This window comes from Octodon degus, unplaced genomic scaffold, assembly GCF_000260255.1.
Source record: "Octodon degus isolate 3935 unplaced genomic scaffold, OctDeg1.0 scaffold00264, whole genome shotgun sequence".
In the NCBI taxonomy this organism is placed as follows: domain Eukaryota; kingdom Metazoa; phylum Chordata; class Mammalia; order Rodentia; family Octodontidae; genus Octodon; species Octodon degus.
In genome coordinates this window covers 942363-961654 of record NW_004524840.1, presented here as the reverse complement: position 1 = coordinate 961654, position 19292 = coordinate 942363, and the positions used below count along the sequence as shown (strand labels likewise).

Below are 19292 nucleotides of genomic sequence, written 5' to 3'. Positions count from 1 at the left end.
ATGATGAACAACACAAAATAGCAATCAAATATGTTGAGAATTTATTTTTCAAAATTATATTTAGGATTATAGGATGATTATAATAATAGTCAACCACATTTGCTTATTTTATTTTTTAAAGGTACTCACACCAGGAAATGAGACTCTTCTGAAAAAAATAATTATGACTTAAGATTCCTTTGTAGGCATACTAGAATAGACAAAATGCAAAGCTGATAGCCATTGCTATGCCTTAGGCCCCTTATTTAATTTAAAGATATTGTTAAAATTTCAAGATTATGGGCTATTAATAACAGAGCCAGCTTAATGCCCTGTTGTTTCTAACTTGAAATTTTTAATGCTATCTTTAACAAGAAATCGTGCATTTTTATTTTATGCTGTACCCTGCAAATCATGTAGCTGGTTCTGATGAATAATCTGATTTGAAATTCATTGCATTTAAGAGGAAGCTTTTCTTATGTACTCAAACCTGGGGATGATTTATTATAACTGTTTTCGTCTTGAGAATCTTCCCCAGAATTGCAAAGCCATTGTGTGAATACTAAGCACCCCTTCCCTGGACCACACTAAACAAAAGTGCCTTTAAATATAATGGAAATGGACTGACCTGCTTAACTTTAAATTTGCTCTTATGGTGTCTTGTTTTATGCAACTAACTTGAAAAATAAAAGCTTGTATGTATTATGCTTTATTTAATGTGCTTCTCATAATGACCAGCTTCATTTTATTTAAATTTTCATTTAAACATTCATTCTTGCCTTTGATTTATTCATTTTTCTATATCTCATTTCTTTTGCATGCAAGGCTTTTTGTTTCTTTTATGGACTGCAATGTAAACAAACCCATCCAACCAACTCCACTTCTGGAACTACTTTATCTACGGACTTAGAATGTGGCAAATTAATTCGAGAGGAGAAAGGGATTCGGACACAGTCTTCAGTTCATACTGTATAATCAGTTGGTTTTTGGTTTGTTTGTTTTTTTAAGAAAAAAAAATGTTCCCAGCAGACATTGTTTCTTCTAATTGGTGTTGTTATGTCTGTATCCAGTAGGAATACATAACTGTAAATCCCTATCCATTTACTTAGCAAAACTCACACACACTACTCTAGATAATGGATTTAATGCCCTGGAAAGAAATATGCATTATATGTTGTTGAAGAAGGGTCATGTTAAGAATAAATAGACTCATATATGTGTATGTGGGAGTCTAGTCTGTCTAAAATAGTCATCCGCATTCTATCTTCATGCATTAAAAATAAGTGACTCTCTTCTCATGAAGAAAGGAGAATCAGATTTTCAACAGCTCAAAGTATAAAAACAAAATGCTAATTCTGTGCACCTCTTTCCATCTTTGTGACCTTTTCCCCTCCTCTTTCCTTCTCTCCATCCAATATGTTCCTTAGATTCATAGATTCCAAGCTTCTTGCAGCCCTTACACATTCAATAAATCCATACAGCTCCATGACAATGTTAATTTTTAGTTCAAATCGATTCCGCTATTTGAAACGTATTATTTACACAAAGCCTCAAAAGCCTCTTTCATCTTAAAGATTCAAAGCCCATGATCCAGAGACTCAGGATTAAACTCGAAGCCCTGGCACCAGTGCAGCAGAGTGTTGCCGAGGGTGGGCATCACTCGCGGAAGTGCAGCATAGTCAGGAAGGATTCTTGAGCTAACATGAGTAGAATCGAGCTCTCAAGCAGTGCTTCCTTACGGAATTTAGCAGACGTCCATAGGTGTAGAAGGACCTCTATGCAACTGTGCTCTTTTTTCAAGCTATATACTATTTCTTTGAAAAGTCCTAAACTATGAATTAATTCATACCGTCTTGTATTCACTGCTGACATACTCTCACTCTTGGCATCAATGAATGTCTTTCCATGACGTGTTATTTCATTCCTTCCCAGTCACCCAGAATACAGTGATTGTGCTTTTTTATTTATGTATTTGGTGAAGGGTCTCGCTATGGAGCTTGTATTCTTAGTGATCCTCCTGTCTTAGTCTCCCCAGTGTTGGAATTACAGGCATTTTCCACCATGCCCGCTTTCAGGGGCCCACACAGCATGTGGTTCTGGAGTTGGATCTGAGTCTTTGCGCTTGCCAGGCAGGCACTCAGACCGCCAAACTATCTCTCCAGGTCCAGCGTGACTGTACTAGAAGTGATCTTTTCTGAGCCACTGCACACTCATCTTTGTGGCTTCATCACCATTATTAATTCATTCCACATATACTGGAGAGGACAAAAAGGAGAAAATAAATACAGGAAAAAAATTCATATGCATTCATACAGAACCCTGTAGATTCTTTTTCCATCTGCATTTGAAGTACTATAAGTAATACCCACACTCACTCAACTTGGCGACAGAGAAAACCAATTGTATACTCTAGTGTGACAGCGAATGTCTGCTGGTCCTTCTGAGCTTGTATCCCCTTCCCAGTAAGTAGGAAAGTTGAAGATGCCTTTCATCGTCCCTCAGTATGTGATCAATTCATCTTTGTTCTCCTTAATGGGATTATCTCTTGACACATCAAGAGATTCCCTAACATACGCTCCTCAGAAGTAGGTGCTGGCCTCCTGTGCAGTGGAGTTACATTGCCTTCTCCTTGTTCAGCTTTAAATGGGTTCCAATTTTGAATCACAAATTTCTCCAATCAACCTTTTATTTTTTAAGGAGAGCAAATTAAGAAAAGTTGATTATTTCTCAATCTTATCTTCTTCTTTAAATAAATATGTTCTTAAGAAAGTCTCCATAAATTATACTGCTATTTTTACTATCTAAAGGCAATACAAAATAGTAAGGAAAATATTAGAAATGATAAAGAACTTCATCAGACAAAACAATAGGAATTTGACAAAGGTTGTTGTGTATAACTGTCTTCAAAATTATTTATTTTTAATTTTTAAAAATATTTATTTATTTATCTATTTGGTGCAGGATCTCACTATACAGCTCGGACTTGTAGTGACTTCCTTTCCTATCTCAGCCTCCCCAAAACTGGGATTACAGGCATGTGCCACCATGTCTGGTTTCAGGGCAGGCACAGCATGTGGTACTGGGGATTAAACTTGGGTCCTTGTGCTTGCCAGGCAGGTACTTAGGCTACTGAGCTATCTCCCTGACAATGTCTTCAAAATTATGTTACTATTTATCTACCATCATTAAAGAGAAACTACCTACCTTTTATATCACATGAAAGTTCAAAATTTTTGTTTTGAGATAAATATTACATGATAGTTTATTTCATATTTTATTGCTTCAGGATATAGAAATCCCAAATGACTTCAATTTATTTTCCCAAAACTATCCAATAGACAAAAATGCTATCAAAAACTTCATAGGTAATTGATGAAGTATAAAAAATCAAGTTTAACAATTTCTAACAAAATTCGCCTTTCTGCAGAGATCATCATTTAAAAGCTTGATTTAGAAACTTAGGTAAAAAATTGACCCCTATAAAGCAGAACATTTGTATACCACTTCAGAATATATACTACCTAATACTGATGTTTAATACTGTTTCTGGTTTTCAAGGTATTTTCACACACAGCATTACACTTCATCCTTTCACCAATTTTAATTTAACTTTACTAATAGAGAAACATATTAGAATCCATGGCTAGACTCACAGATATTAGATTCACAGGAAATTTTAAACTAGCCAAACTTAGATTCTAGAAAAGTCACCTATGGAATGACTATAGGTAAGTTGGTGAAGTCCTCAGTCTTAGTTTTCCAATATATAATTCTTAAAAAACAAGAAGCATCATTTCTAAAACATAAGGTTATCTTGAAGGACTATTTCTCAAACTGGTCCCACTGGTGTTTCTCAAGTAAGAGTTTCATGATTAAATATAAGAACATCATACTGACATTCCTCTACCACATGTCAGTGTGTTTCATTTGTTGTATGGATCAAGAATTTCCAACAAAGTAGAAAACTATTTAGCATTTCCCAAACCCCTATTAGATCCCAATCTTGTTTTTCCCCAGAGCTTCTTGACAGACTACTGTGCCATGGATAATCCCTAGGGAACATTAGCGTGATGATGTGAATCTCACCCCAGGATAATGTGCCAAAGATCACCTACTGTGTGTGGCATACCATAACCATTCAATAAGCAATCATTTATTACTTGGAGTAAATTTTTCACTTCTCTGAGCTTTACTTTCCTTATTTATCAAGTGAAGAAGGTATTATAAATTTCATATACTTACCATTAGAATTAAATGAAGCTGCTTATAAAGATCTTATTAGTGAAGATTGGTTAACAAATGTATAATGTGTATATTGAGTCCTGCTAGAGAAATTAAATACTTTTCACATAGCAGTAAGAAAAATTTATTAAGGATCTTAATACAGAGTCAGATTTCAAAAACAAGCTTACTAATGTAGAGATTCAAAGTCTTCCCCCTTAAGACTACATTTCCTGCAGAAGCATTAAAAATCAATGACATGGTCATTTTACCCAAAAGAAAGACCCAAATTAGGAATACATGAGGCTTAGGCTTCACCTCTAGGCTTTGTGGTTTAATTAATCTGAAGGTGGAAGAGACAGTACTTGTTCAGATGTCCATTTAATTTTAATATGCAAGAAGCTTGAAAATCAGTAAGCACACATTTCTCTATACAATTGAAACTCAATAAATTATTGGTATTTCTTTGTTCTAAAGGTAGAGGTATTAATTCCATATTTAACATTCTGTATTCAATGGCTCTTTTACATGGAAAACTCTGAAAGAAACTGCACATCTTTGATAGCAATATTGCACAATATTCCATTGGTAGTCACCCATTTAATTGTAAAACAGTACTAGTCTCACTCAAAATTGTCATATAGATAATTGATTGCTCTCTTTCTTTCACTTACATTCTTTACACTTTTCTCCTTCCCCTTTTAATATACCATACTTGCAACTGTGCAAATGATTACCAAGAGAGCAGTGACACACCCCTTCAGGGTTCATTGGATTTCAAATAAAATTTTAAATCAAAAACTTAACCCTATTATTACCTCCTTAGTTCTTAGACTTTGGTGTGTGAAGACTCACCTATGAAAATTATTCACAGTTCACAGACTCTATGTCCAGACATTTCTCTTCCGTACTTATACTCCAAGAATCTACATTTTACATAAAGTTTGAAAATGAATGCCTAAAATTAATTTTATTAAGTATCTTGAATAAAGCAGTTTTTCCAAAATTAAGTTCTATACAGGAATCTTCTTTAAAACTATCTTCTATATTGATGTTTTTAAATAGCTTTTCTTTTGAGAGAATGTCTCCCAACAATAAGCATACTTGATTTCCTTAAAATAAGTTGGTAAACGTGAGGGGGTTTTTGTTTTGGGGGAATTTTTTTAGTACTTGGAATTAAATTCAGGACCTTGCACTTGCCAGGCAGGCACTGAAGCTGCTGAGCTAGCTATCTCCCCAGCCCTTGAACATGAGATTTTAATAAAAGCTAGCTTGAATGTAGCAGTTTTACTCAAACTAGTGCATAATAAATCTTTATCAAACAAGAGCAGTTTGTGGATTATACCTTAAGGAAATATTGTTTAAGGTCAGAAGGAAAATAAGAAGGTATTAAAAGATTCAACAAATGTATCAATAATAATGAATCATGTTATGTTATTTGTTTACTAATAAACCTATTCCTAACCTCATCTCATAAGAGAAAAACAAAGCTTTATTTTGTTTTAGACCAAAACTTAAAATTATGTTGAAGTGATTTTTTCAGGAAAAATAGCATTACCTAAAAAAAAAAAAAAAAAAAAAAAAAAAAAAAAACCTGTAGTTCAAATATTGCCATTAGGGGCTGGCGAGATAACTCGGTGGTCTAGGGCACCTACTTGGAGCAAGCTTGGCAGAGTACAGGGACCGCGGTTCAGTCCCCCAGCACCACATGCCAGCTGGCCTCGCCCCCTGGTGGGCTGAGCTGGCCACACACACACACACACACACACACACACACACACACACAATATAAATAAATAAATAAATGTTAAAAAAATATAATTAAAAAAAATATTGCCATTAGCCAGCTCCTGTGATTACCAACCTTCCCAAAGCTTACGTGCTGACACCTCCTTGCATTTGGCGGGTATTATGTTCTATCCCACATGAGCTGTTTCTGACCAAAAAATGCTACAATAAGTCCCAATTAATTTCCAAGCACACGATCCCTCTACAAGTCTATTTCTTAGTAAGCATGAACAGCCTTTCAGAGCAAAAGGAAAGCAAAGCATTCTTTCTGTACTATTTTCTGCCTTTCTAACTGTGCCAAATGGCATTATTAATTAACTCTTATAGATAATGAAAAATCCTGCCTGATGCTGCAGTTTGTACTTGCCTTTAGGAACTATCTCACTGTTTCTCACAGTTACAGGATTTAATGTCCAGATGCACAAGCATATTAAAATCATTTTCGCTTTCCAAACTTTCTCCATAGAGACTGGCATTATGAACGATGAGTTTTTTCCTTAAATTTTCCAAGTTTTTCTATTTGTAAAGATCCGGGCAGGGCCAGGGAGATAGCTCAGTAGAATAAGAGCTTGCCTGGCAAGCGCAAGGGCCTGAGTTCAATCCCCAGTTCTGAAAAAAAAAAAAAAAAAGATCAGGGCATTCTCAAGATAGCACACCCTGCAAACCCAAGCACAGCTAACGACCCAAACTGCACAGCAATGAGTATCTCTTTCATGTGCATGCAAACAGACACAATAAATAATGAATAAGACTTGAAAGAACTAAAATTTCTGTATTTCTCCTTAACAATTAAATTTTAAAGTTTAATTTGATTGGAATTGTTTTTTTACCCATTTTTCAACTAAATGACATGTTCACACTTAAAACATGCCAAAATTCAGATTTTTCAGTTTCTAAAAAAAAAAACACACACACACTTAGTCTTTACCAACCATAAGAACTAAGAAACTACTGTTTGTCCGTAGTCTACCCAACCCTAACACATTACAGATACCTCTAAGTGTCTCCAGAACATTTCTTCTGTAGTTTAGTCAGTGTATTTGGCAAGTGATGTGCAGAAGCTGACCTCTATAATTGTATGAACAGGACTATGGTTGTCTAGAAATCCAAACATGTATTGTCAGAGAGAACAAAAATCACTGACCAAATTTGGAAATTTTTTTCAGTTTACAAGTTGTTGCTTCCTTACAAACCAAACTTTGGAAAATGTGTATGTTCCCATAGACAGGGACTGGAAATTAAAATCCAATAATTCTGTTGCTACCAAATGGTTACATTAATAAACCAGTTGTTCTAATTCAAGTTATTTTAATTCCATTAACCTCATATTCCTCATCTGCAGAAAAAAAAGAGTTGGCTTTCATTTTTTCTACCACAATAATTTTAAAAATTTAATATAAAATATAAAAAAATAAAATTTTAGAAGCAGTAAAATGTGTTCATACATATTTTTAATATGGTTCGATGTCTCTCTTTAATGCATTACATTTTTATTATGATAAGATTTACTTTGCTCTATTAGTACTTCAAACTATAAAAAACATGTTATGGATAGCGAGAAAAAAGTCCCAAACAACCAACATAGTACCTGCAAAAGAAAAGGTTTTCATGTAATCAATCATGAACAATCATCACAACAGTGATAGGTGCAGAAATGCAATTATTCTCAACTTTAATGAGCCTACAGACAAAACACATGCAGCAACACAGGAAGCTACTGAAGCTAAGAATTGGTTATATACTCACAAGTCAGGAAAGGACAGAAATAAGTGGAGCTATGAAGCGCAGTTAGACTGAGAATGGGGCTTCAGTATTTCTGCTAAAAAGAAACAAGAAAGACCGCATGCATTGATGCTTTTATTGTCTTATCCCTCCCTTCCCATTATTAAGTATCAGAGTTTTTATATGAACTGTTCTCGAAATACAGATGAGTCCAATTTTCAGCTATTAAGTTTAAATTTATCTTTGCATATTTTTAGCATTGGCAAAACTGTTGAAAACTATGGCTTTCAATAGCTAGATCCAGATGTTTTGTTGAATAAGCCAGTTGTTCTAATTCAAGTTTATCAAATTATTAAGAGCCAAAATGTGAAACTCTAACACTGGAGAAGTACAGATCATAACATATTCCCAAGTTTTCTATTGCAGACTATTCCTTTTTTGCTTTTCTGGATAGATTAAATTTTTAATCTATGACACTCCTGAGTCTGACCTAAATTTGAATGGACAACAAAACAGAAATATCAGAAAAGTTCAAAGGGAATGGTGACTTAAAAATGTCACTGGGGGAGGGGGGAGGGAGATAACTCAGCAGTCTAAGCTCCTGCCAGGCAAGCACAAAGCCCTGGGTTCATTTCCTGATATGGCATGCCATGCCCTCCCCAGAGCCCTGGGTGCCAAGCTGGCCACTGAAACTGGGCATGGTGGTGCATGCCTGTAATCCCAGCATCAGGGAAGCTGAGACGGGAGATCATTATGAGTCTGATCTGTGTAGTGAGACCCTGTATCAAATAAATAAAGATTTAAAAGAAAAAATGTCATTGGGAGGTTCATAAGACCCAGAAGCAGACAAGACCTGCAGAAAAACTGTACATCTAACTACATCCTAAACACCAGAAAAGTAGTGTTTAGGCGGTGACCATGTTAGAAGCTTCATGGATATCAAGGCCAGAGAATATGAGAGAAAATATAAAACATCATGACTCTTCTCATCAGAAAGCTGTGCACAAGTGTTGAGTAAAATGGTAGACTTGAAGACTTCAGTTGGACAAAAAAGACACAGAATGTACAGCCCAGACAGGGAACCTGGGGTGAAATGACAGCTGTCTTAGGAGTGATAGCAGAAACAGACTGGTGTCATGGCTGGCCAGATAGCTCAGCAGATTAAAGTGCCTGCTTAGTCAGACACAGTGACTGGGGCTGATCCCCATCATACTGTGCCGGCCCCACTCCCAGGGAGCACTGAGACAGCAATTGAGATTGGGCATGGTGACATGCACCTGTAATACCAGCACTTGGGAGGCTGAAAACAAGAGAATCACTATGAATCCAATCTGTGTAGTGAGACCCTGTAGCCCCTGTACTAAATATATTAAAAGAAAAAAAAAAAAAGACTTGTGTTCATAACCCAGTAGGATGTCACACCAGGAAAACTGAAGGGTACAGAAGGCAGCATGGAACATCTGCATGCAGGTACTCTACACATCTCTCGTAATCCCAGACATTCTTTGCAATGAAGAAGAGAAAGGAGGTGATTAGAGATCTGCATTACCTTAGTCATTAACCAAAAGAAAACATTTCAAACAATTACCTCATTCACAAGATCCCTTAGCAGATGAGAAACCTTGAGGTCAGATGAATTCTTATTTAAAAATAACTGCTATCACAAAATTTGGGGTATATTTCAGTATGGTTTAAGGAAAGTGCATACCCACCCCAGTGGATCTAAGCTGGCACTGCATGCTAGCACTGCCACTACGAGCAACTGAAACCTGCCTGAAAGTTAATATGCCTTGAGCACAGGGCCATCTCTTGTAGGAAAAGAGGCATGCAAGTAGTCTTTCCTGGAAATGCACTTTCATGGCCTAAATCAGATTCTGAGATGCTACAAGAGATAGACCCTGTTCATGAGGTGTGGGAAAGCCAACTGCCATGGTTGTGGGGGCAGAAAGCAAGAGAGAAGCCAAAGAGCAGGAAATGAGTTACATTGGTCTCTGGCAGTGACATCCAATAAAAGAAAAGTGCTGAGGGCTTTTGGATTGCTGTGGTGTAAACTATTTCTTCCACCTCTGAGCAAGGAAAGCTGCTTACTCCGGATATACAAAGAGCACCTGAAACTTAGCATTACTGCAGAAACATCCCTCTGCTCTCTGGTCATGAAGTTCAGGGGGATCACTTTGCATCTTCATATCCTTCACCACTTTTGCATCTTTCCTACGACACAGTAAAGTTTTAGCTGCTCTCAAGTGACCTTCTGAGGATTGGAAGACCCAGAAGATACCCTTGGGATGCGCTGATGATGTCATTTCCCTTCCCTAGTGACTGCCTGCTCTGAGAGGCTAGGACAGTGAGGTGGACACAATCCTGGAGCAGGTACCATAACCCTCCGGGCTGCTGCTCTTACCTCGCTCTGTTGGAGTTTGATCCTAGCAGGCTCTAGGTGACAGGTGAGCAGGCTTTTGTCAGCTATTCATTCCTGCTATCTAGGTCAAGATCCTTCCACCACCTGGATGAAATTTCTTCCTTACAAGCAAATACAAAATAATTTAATGTCAAATTTGGGCAATTCACAGTATCTGCTATTTCCTTCTCTAACATACCTGGCTGTTATAATTAATGCATTCAGAGTGTAAAGTCCTCTTCAAATCTACAACAATCTACCTAAGAACTCAAAGCTGCAAGTTTCACTGTTTTTCTACTGCATCCCTACCTGAGGGACAATGCATATGAAAGCTCTCACTACAGTTTTGAAATGGGAAAAAGGAGGCATTTAAAAGAATCAGGGGGTTAGAAGCACACAGATTAATATCAAAATGTTGTATTCTTCTCAGAGGTTTCTGTGAAATTGTCTCTAATATTAGAGGAAAATGAATTTACATGTCCTTATCTACCAGATATAGATTATATAACTCAAGCAGCCAAGCTATGTGTAAAATTGCTTTTAGAAATTCTTTTAAAACTTAGAGGCCAGCCAAAGAGCTCAGCGGATTAAGACCCTCTCAGGCAGACACCAGGACCAGGAGCTGGATCCCCAGGCCTACCTTGTCAGCCTTGCCCCTGGGGCATGCTGAGACTGCAATTGAGACTGGGCGTGGTGGTGTGTGCCTGTAATCCCAGCACTTGGGAGGCTGTAAACAGGTGGATCACTACAAGTCCAATCTAGTAGTGAGACCCTGAATACCCTGTAGACTCTTCCCTAAAATACAGAATAAATAAATAAATAAAATAAAAATTAGAAATCCACATGGATTCTGCACACCATTCTACAATATGTTTATTTTAGTAGGGGAATAAGTTTCCTAAGTACAGCCTTTAAATAAATGTAAGCCACAAAATAAGGTCTTTGTGTACTGCATGTCATCAGATAACCCTAGATTTATTTTGTAGTTTAAGAACTCAAGTAAGAAAACAAGGAATGCTATGAAATAAATTCGTACAGAGAAAGAGGCTTAAATCTAGGATCTGAGAAGGCAGAAGTGTTGGGAACAAGTCACAGGAATAGGAGGAAAAATGAAATGAGGGAGAAAAGTGGACAAAGAAGAGCTGAAACACGGCATGAATGGGTTTGGGGAGATGAATTAGTGGAATCTGTGTGCTACAGTCACGGATGGAAAAGCACAGAGGGAGGGCCTACGAGGAGCCAGTGGGAAGCTGCCCAAGTGCAGCGGAAAGGGGCTCACAAGAAAGGTGCCGGGCCAGAGGTAGGAGTACGGCCCGGTGCGCAGGTGATGAAGTTAGGCTTCCACGGCTAGGGTTCCTCCACCACAGGTCTCTCAGTATAGACCCAGGAAACGAGAATCGGGGGCATCGCGGTTTCTCAGCCGCAAACCAACATTACCATGTTGTGGAGGCGTGTTCAGTGATTCAACAATAATACAGTGGTCACGTTTTAGAGATTCTCTGGGTCACTTTCTACAACTCCAAGGATGGGTGCATGAAAAATGGCCCATGGATTCTGAATAAACTCAGAAGTCATAAAAGAGAGCGAATGATGCCCAAGTCCTCGATTGGGATGGAACATACATAACTACTTGAAAAATCTCCCTCCACTTACATGCACTTAATGACTAGGAGTGGAGAGAGGATGTCTGCAACGTGAACTCTGCCCCCAGATCACCGATGGCCCTGAAAGAAGGAACGCCTTTGTGTACTCAGGTGACCAGACTTTCCAAAGCCTGAAAGTAGCAAATCCACACAGAGGTGTTCTCTCCCTGCACTGCAAAACATTTCCTGACTCTAAGCGGAAAACTTGTTCAGTCTTCTATATGAAAGGAGAGATAAGATTTAAACAATGTTAAGGATGAGAATTCTTAGTCCTTCTTGAAATACAAAAAAAAAAAAAAAAAAAAAAAATCCATTGAGATATTGATTCCATGGAACTATGGTAATAATTTGACCAAACCAAGAAAATGATAATTGCATTATTGCTCAGAAATCTGTTTGGTTGGCATTGCATATTTTATTGAAAAAATTTTTTACAGAAAGACTTCAAGGCATAGCCTCATTTAAAATTATAGCAAGTTTAGGCATCAGCTGATAGGCTTTACTTCTATAAAATGACAATAATATCACCAACATACTTTTATTCCATGTGAAATGTGAAAATTTATTAAACAATGTCCCAGAGCAATTCGTATGTCATTGGATAAGTAACCTAGTAATCTAAAAGGAAAGTATACAAAGTGGAAGTTTGTATTATATTATTGACTCAGCTATAGTTCTTAAAAAATGATTTGTTGAAAAAAATATTAAAGGAATGTTTATCAAAGTATTTCTCCAAAAGTCCACCTACATGTACCAGTGAATGAACAAATTGAATTTTTCATGGAGCACGACACAGCTGTTATGATGGCATTTCCTGCATCAACATGGAAACATGCTATGGAATGAGTGCATGGGGTAATAAAAGGCATAGAACCGTTATATTTAAGTGTGGATATGATCTATGTACAACACTAATATGAACAAAAGTTGCTGAATGGATAGGCATATGGTGCCTCAAATGAAAGAAGCATCAACCTTAAAAAAAAAAAAAAAAAAAAAAAACTAAGGAGAAAGAAAAAGCAGGCAAGTGCCATAAGGTTAACATGTTTTCACTGTGGAGAGAAATTTTTTAGGAGAAAGCATAGTTACAATGTGTCAGAAATTCAACTACATGTTGTTCATGCATGCACACGTACACACACACACACACACACACACACACACACACCCCAATTCACTGAATTCTCATAGTAGCTCTATGGAATGCACTCTACTAGTATCATAGAGGTTTGGAAGCTGAGAATCTGGAAACTGAGTCAAAGGGAAAATAAGCGCTGCCCAGCTTAACACAGCTAAGCCCCATACCTGAAATTTAAATAGCAGCATTCTGAGATGCCAGCGACCAGTTCCAAAGTATAATGAATAGTCACATACAGATTCATTAAAAATGTGATCATGTGTCGGAGATAAATAGAAATATTTAAGATCCATGCTTCTGGGTGCATTGCCAGGCTTCATAAATCGGAGGAAATCCCTAGGATCTTCTGCTTTCAATCACAGTGCTTCTGGGGACAGTAGCTAGAGAAATGTTGCTATGTTTGATATTTTTGATGAAAGTAGAGTCTAGAAATTTAAACTATCATGTTTGAAAACAACATTTTCATATCTCTATTGGTACAAGAAATTCATAGAACCCAAACCCAGAAATGTAAGCTCTAGAAAGCCACTGTAATTTTGATTCTGATTCTGAGACTCAACCTTTGTATATTATATGGGTCTGTAATTCTGAGATTATAAAAGGCGAAGTAATTAATGAATAGGAGTTCATCTCCCACAGCCCTGTGAGATCCACTCCAGGCTGAGAGATGACCTTCACTGTTTCATTTCCTGTGGATATGAGAGAGCGGGGTTTACTTGAGCTCAGGCTGCCAGGGACCTTAAAGGTCATCCTTCCTTGTGACTACAACAAAAACTTGGAAGCAGAAAGGTCAGCCCCAATATCTTGCCATTTTCTTTTTGACAGTTAGAGACAAAGTGAGAATCAAAAAGAAATCACTGCTTGTGGCCAAAGACAGAAACCAGGCCACCCATAAACCTATGTTTCTACTCATTCTCATACTAAAAGTGAGATATAACTATGGTATTTGGGAGTTAATCAAAAGAGCAAAGATGCTTTTGTAATTTAAGACTATCAAATGTGGAGGAAGATTTTCTTTTCCTTTTAAAGAAAATCTTACTGGAAGCATACCGACAGGATAAGATCCATGACCACCTCGCTGACCAAAATACAAAAGGGATGTTTCAGATACAGGTTTGCTCACTGCATCTCACGTGCACTCAGGATGTTCCTTTGGATGGTTTCAGTATAAAATAAAGTGAAATGCCTAAGTTCGAAGACATGAAAACTGACATAGAAAAGAAAGATTGGGATTTTTCACTATATGTACTTCCTGGGGAAATAGTTTCCAAAAGCTACTTTCAAAGATTCAAAAATTAAAAATCAAGACACAAGTCATTTCCAGTAAAAGCAGTTGAGTACAGGCAGTCCAAGTCGACTGAGTTCAAATGTAAGCTCTTCCTCTGAGGTACATTACTTAAAGTCCCCAATAGTGAACTCCACCTCACTAATAAGTCTAATAATGTCTGCGTCATGAGGTTGTTGTGAGGTTTTAGGGAAATTCCTTGGTACTGTTTCCTTTTCTCGATCCTTTCCACATATTTTAATGATCCTACTGAAAATAGAAATGTTTTATATCCCAAAAAACACCCTCTGATGAAATAAACTTTTAAGCAAAATTTACAAAACGCTAATACAACACTATATATCACAATGACACCATAAAATATCTCATCTTGGAAGTAGCAATACATAGACTACATGGTGTAAAGCTAAAATAAATTCTATTTCATTTTCAATATACTTGCTGTACCGGCTTTTGAAGTATAATTCATAGGAAACATTTCTGAATTGTGTGGTGTGTGTGTGCACGCGCACGCACTACTAACTCTTCTCAATTTACTGGCCACACTTTACCATTTGAATGAAAATGAACATGCATGACCTGAATTTTCATCTTTTAGTGTCGCAGGAAAATGGAAATAAAATTCAAATCTTATGAACACGTGCTTAAGACAGACAAAAAGCCTTACACAAAGAAGTAGGTTTTTTTCAGAGGTTTATGTCTAGAACCTAAACTTACACATTTGACTTTCAAATCAAGCACAAAAAATTTAAAAACTATTAGTTAACTTACATCAAATTCTTTTAGATAAAATTGAATATGAATTTTCAAAAATGCATGGTGCATATTGATACACAAGGACCACACTATTTAAAATTTTGCAAATGTAGGATACCAGTTGCTTGTGGTAAGGAATTTATAACCTAAAGAAATAATCTGGTAGCTTATTGTCTGACTCTGAACCATATCCATTCTCTGAGCTAATGCTAAAATGGTAATGTTTGTGCTTCTATACTCTTTACCAAAGACTTGGATCTGTTTTTAAGATTTTCTTTTTGTTGTAATAAAAAAATCGTACCTTGAAATCTACCCTTTTAGCAAATAACAGGTGCATAATACAATGCTGGAAACTATAGACACAGCACTGTACAGCAGACCTTTGGAATTTATTCATTTTGTATAACTGAAACATTATACCCAATGAATAGCTACTGTCCTAATTTCTCTCTCATCCAGCCCATGTCGGGGGCTACTCCTTCTGTTTCCATGAAGTTGAGTATTTTAGATGCTTCATGCAATCTTTGTCCTTGTGAAGGCTTACCTCACTAAAGGCTACTTTAAGAGTAATGTTATCACGAAACAAACCTGTGATTTATTTAACCTCCCTGAGAACTTGCCAGGCATCATCCTGAGAGCTGTTAGCTCAGAGTCCAACAGGTTCCTTTTTATGCAGATAATAACTAACTGAGGGTAATGAATAGAAAGAGACCACACGGAGTAGCAACGTGAATGCTTCTCCAGTAGAACCCTGACCGCCTCCCCGCCCTGCATTTTGTAGGGAGAGAGAAAGTTTCTTTTTAAAAAGTGCTGGAACAGAATTGTGCATTAAATCTCACTGCTGCTGAAACCACCTACAAATGACCTACTGACTAAGGTGCATTGTTGTGTATTTAACGTCAGTCTTTTACTTTATACATTACAAAATATTGGTTGTTTTGATATGATAGCAATTTTTGTTTAGTTTTGCCATGACAGTATTTGATAAGCTAATGGCATTTGATTTCCAAGAATTTTATTTGATCTGATTGCTGTAAAATTACCTTTCTTTTAACGATATCATTTTGATTAGTCCTTTATCCTACATGTTGTTCATGGAGCATTTCTCCACATTTTAATCCCTAAAGGGTTTTTTTACTAATTTATCACTTTGTTTGTGCTTTGTCCATCTCTTCTGTGGCAAGGCTTTAGATTTGTTTTAAAGTAGTTAATTCTGAGAAGCAAATACCAACCAACTCCAGAAGAGCCTGTATTTTTCAGTAAGGAACACCATATGTAATTCACCAGCATTAATCTTTTAATAACTGGCAGGGCACTTTACTCTTCTGGTAGGTGCCCCATGTATTTATTTGTCTGATTATAAGTATCCTGTCAGGGGCATTTTTATTATCCTTCACTGTAGAGCACTGAGTTTTAGTCTCTCTGGATGTATATTTTGGGATGCTATACTTGGCAAAACAAACACAAAAAGCATAGTACGTGACTCTTAAAATTGTCCCTATTCGGATTTATCACTTTCAAAACTTTAGTGATGGCTTCAGGTGTGTATTATTTCTGTAGTCTAGACTCACATGTTGCACACTCAAAAAGCAAATTAAAAATCATCCTTTCTGCTCATATGTATGGTAGCATATGTATTTCCTACGGATTAAGGTTATATTTAGAGTTTAAAATTAAAACCTAATCATTTACTCACATAAAAACACAGAAATAATAGTTAAAATATATAAACTGTGAGTGTAGAATTATTTTTAAAATTATCCATAACAAAAACGTGCCATTTTTAAGGAGTGCTATGTTACTACTAACATTGTATAGGAAATAATTCCTTTCTTTCCCCTGTTCAAGTATGAATCCAGCCCTTGAATTCTTGTGGCATTTGGCATTGTATATCAGAAAACATCCAGAAGGGTTCAACACTGATCTAATGTGGCTTCAGTTCATCCTCCTCACCCTCAAGTGTTGGAGTTGGATTCTTAATGTATAATTTGCTTCATCTGTTGATCTGTCTTCTGTTTAAGTTTTAAGTTTGTATGTGTCTGCTGTTTTGCTTTTGGGTACATTGTCTAATGAAAAATCATGTGAGAAATATAATCAGTAGATGATGCCTTAATGTGCACATACTCAGTAAATAAATGTCTGCAGTGATGTAAAAATAGAACTGTGGAAATCCTTAAAAATAGAAATGTATCACTCAAATGTCTTATCTTCAGTAGAAGAGATGATATGACAATGGATGATGTTTCATTGGGCCGTTGATGTGCTGTGCATGTGAATATAGACAATTGTAATGAAAACATGATCTATATATAAGTATCATCTGCATATGTATAGCATTGTTTCATCATAATTCCATTTTCTTTTGCATTATACCATCATTTTCGCCGTGCAGTTCTAGTCCACATCATTTTCCATTTTGGTCACAGCTGCATCATTGCTGCTGCCAGAATCTCTGTTTTTTTGGAAAAAAAAATATACAATTTAAAATTGTTTTTTTTCTTTTTTTTTATCAGAAAGGAAAGTCATCAAGACTTAGATTTTATTTTAGGAACAAAGTAAGGTTTCATGGGAGAAAAAAACAAAGCCTTGGTGTAGAGAAGGTTTGTTTCATTTTCTATAGCATTACTGAAGTGTCCGTATGCCTTGATAAACCTATCAATGTTTGGATCATCTCAGTGGGGGAAATGCCTTAATTTAACTCTCTTTTGCTGTCTCAGCAAAGGTAAGTTATCTGTGTTGAGAGTCTTGAATGTTTTCTAAACTGTATAACATTTTACTGTTGCATTTGTGAATGAAACCATAAAATTTGCCAGTTAACTTACTGCCTCAGTGTCTTTGAGTAGAAAAGATGGGTGGCCAGTGGGTGGAGGAGGAGGTGCTGGGGACTGGGCAGCTGGGACAGCACTCCCTTAGGGCCAGGATCTTGTGGCCATAAACTATAAGCAAAATACAGGTCTGCACTGGCTGGAGATAGGTTCAATTAAACTGATGCTCTGCTATTTCGTGTTCTCTAGTGTCTCTCTTTCAATGCCATCATGGAAGAACTGGGAATCTCCCTCAAGAATCAAAAAAAATTAAAGAAAAAGTCAAGAACTAAGGGGAAATCTTCTTTCACAAGTATTCTTACTTGTCATCAGAGACGGACTCAGAGGAAAGAGACTGTGGCTTGAGCCATGAAAATACCTGTAGGGAGAAAAAGGACATGCACACTACACGTTTTGGAGGAAGAATTTCTGATGGATGTGAGATGTATTTCTATATATCTATATCCTTAACTCTAGTTATGGATATAGATATAAGAAATGCAAAATTTTTAAAACTCACAGATATTACTCAACAAGTGGCATCAGTTCTTTTGAAATGAATTTGTATGCACAATTATTTTGCATTTTCTCTTTTGCCCCAATAAATTCTTGTGTGTGCTTTCTAAATAATTAAAAACAGGTTTGATTTTTTTCAATTTTTTGTTTTGTTTAACAGAGCAAGCCTGAGCTTTTGTCCTTGCCCTGCTACTTGTTCCATTCATTGTTTAGATGTCATCATGTGCTGACAATTTTGAAGACTCCATTGCTTGTTAAGATCTAGAATATGTGGGGGCTTAGTTTAAAAATAACTTTTATTTTGTACATAAAGTTTTCATACAGGGCAAAATGAAACCATTCATCTTTGTGTTCTGACATCTACTTTTATAAGTAGGCTAAATGGTAGTCAAGACAGTAGTGAGATTACTATAAAGGTACACTAAAGAGGAAAAATAGATTCAAAATAATAAAAATTCCCACTCCATGCATGGCACCACTCTGGGTTCTGGGAACATCATGGTGAAGAAGACAGACTTGGTCCCCGTCCTCACACCACTTATGGTAAAACAAAGAAGGAAAATACTGTTGAGCAAAACAGGATTGGAACTTTCTTGTATAAGTCAGTAGTTGAGCGAGCACACACAAGTACTTACCAGGGGCCAGAACCAGAAGACTTCCTGCATGAAGGAACAACTAAGCCAACATTTGCAGGATGATAAGGCACGCTCAGGTGAAACGAGAGCATAGAGCAAGGAGGACAGGCTGGGGAAGCTGTGTTTAAGGGCTCTGAAATAAAAGAGAATAGGGCTGTATGGTGGAGGGAAAAGGAATGTGATGCAGCTAAAATGGATAGCACTAGGAAGCACAGGGTGCATGTTAGTAGCACAGAGCCATATATCAATTATAGCCACAGAAATTTGATGTTCAAACCCACACAAACAAATAAGAGCCACATAATGATTTTAAAAAGACGAAAGTAAGTTTATAAAGCAGACATGAGCATAGTAGAAGTTTCAATTCCTCACAAGGTATATAAACATTATGTAGCATCAATATGTAG

At 36.7% G+C, this 19292-nt stretch overlaps 1 protein-coding gene across 5 annotated transcripts in view; it reads left to right on the top strand.

Annotated features, from left to right (window-relative positions):
* Grik1 (glutamate ionotropic receptor kainate type subunit 1) overlaps positions 1–18389 on the top strand; it is a 453759-nt gene extending 435370 nt beyond the window's left edge. For 3 of the 5 annotated variants that reach the window (XM_023706583.1, XM_023706582.1, XM_004646303.1), the window contains one exon: positions 17945–18389. In XM_023706583.1, coding sequence (XP_023562351.1) covers positions 17945–18100 — 156 coding nt within the window. In that variant the 3' untranslated portion in view covers positions 18101–18389. Of the gene's footprint in view, positions 1–804; positions 1107–17443; positions 17531–17944 lie in introns of those variants that run through there. The other 2 variants (XM_004646302.2, XM_023706581.1) reach the window with 2 other exon arrangements.
* The last annotated feature ends 903 nt before the right edge of the window (positions 18390–19292 follow it).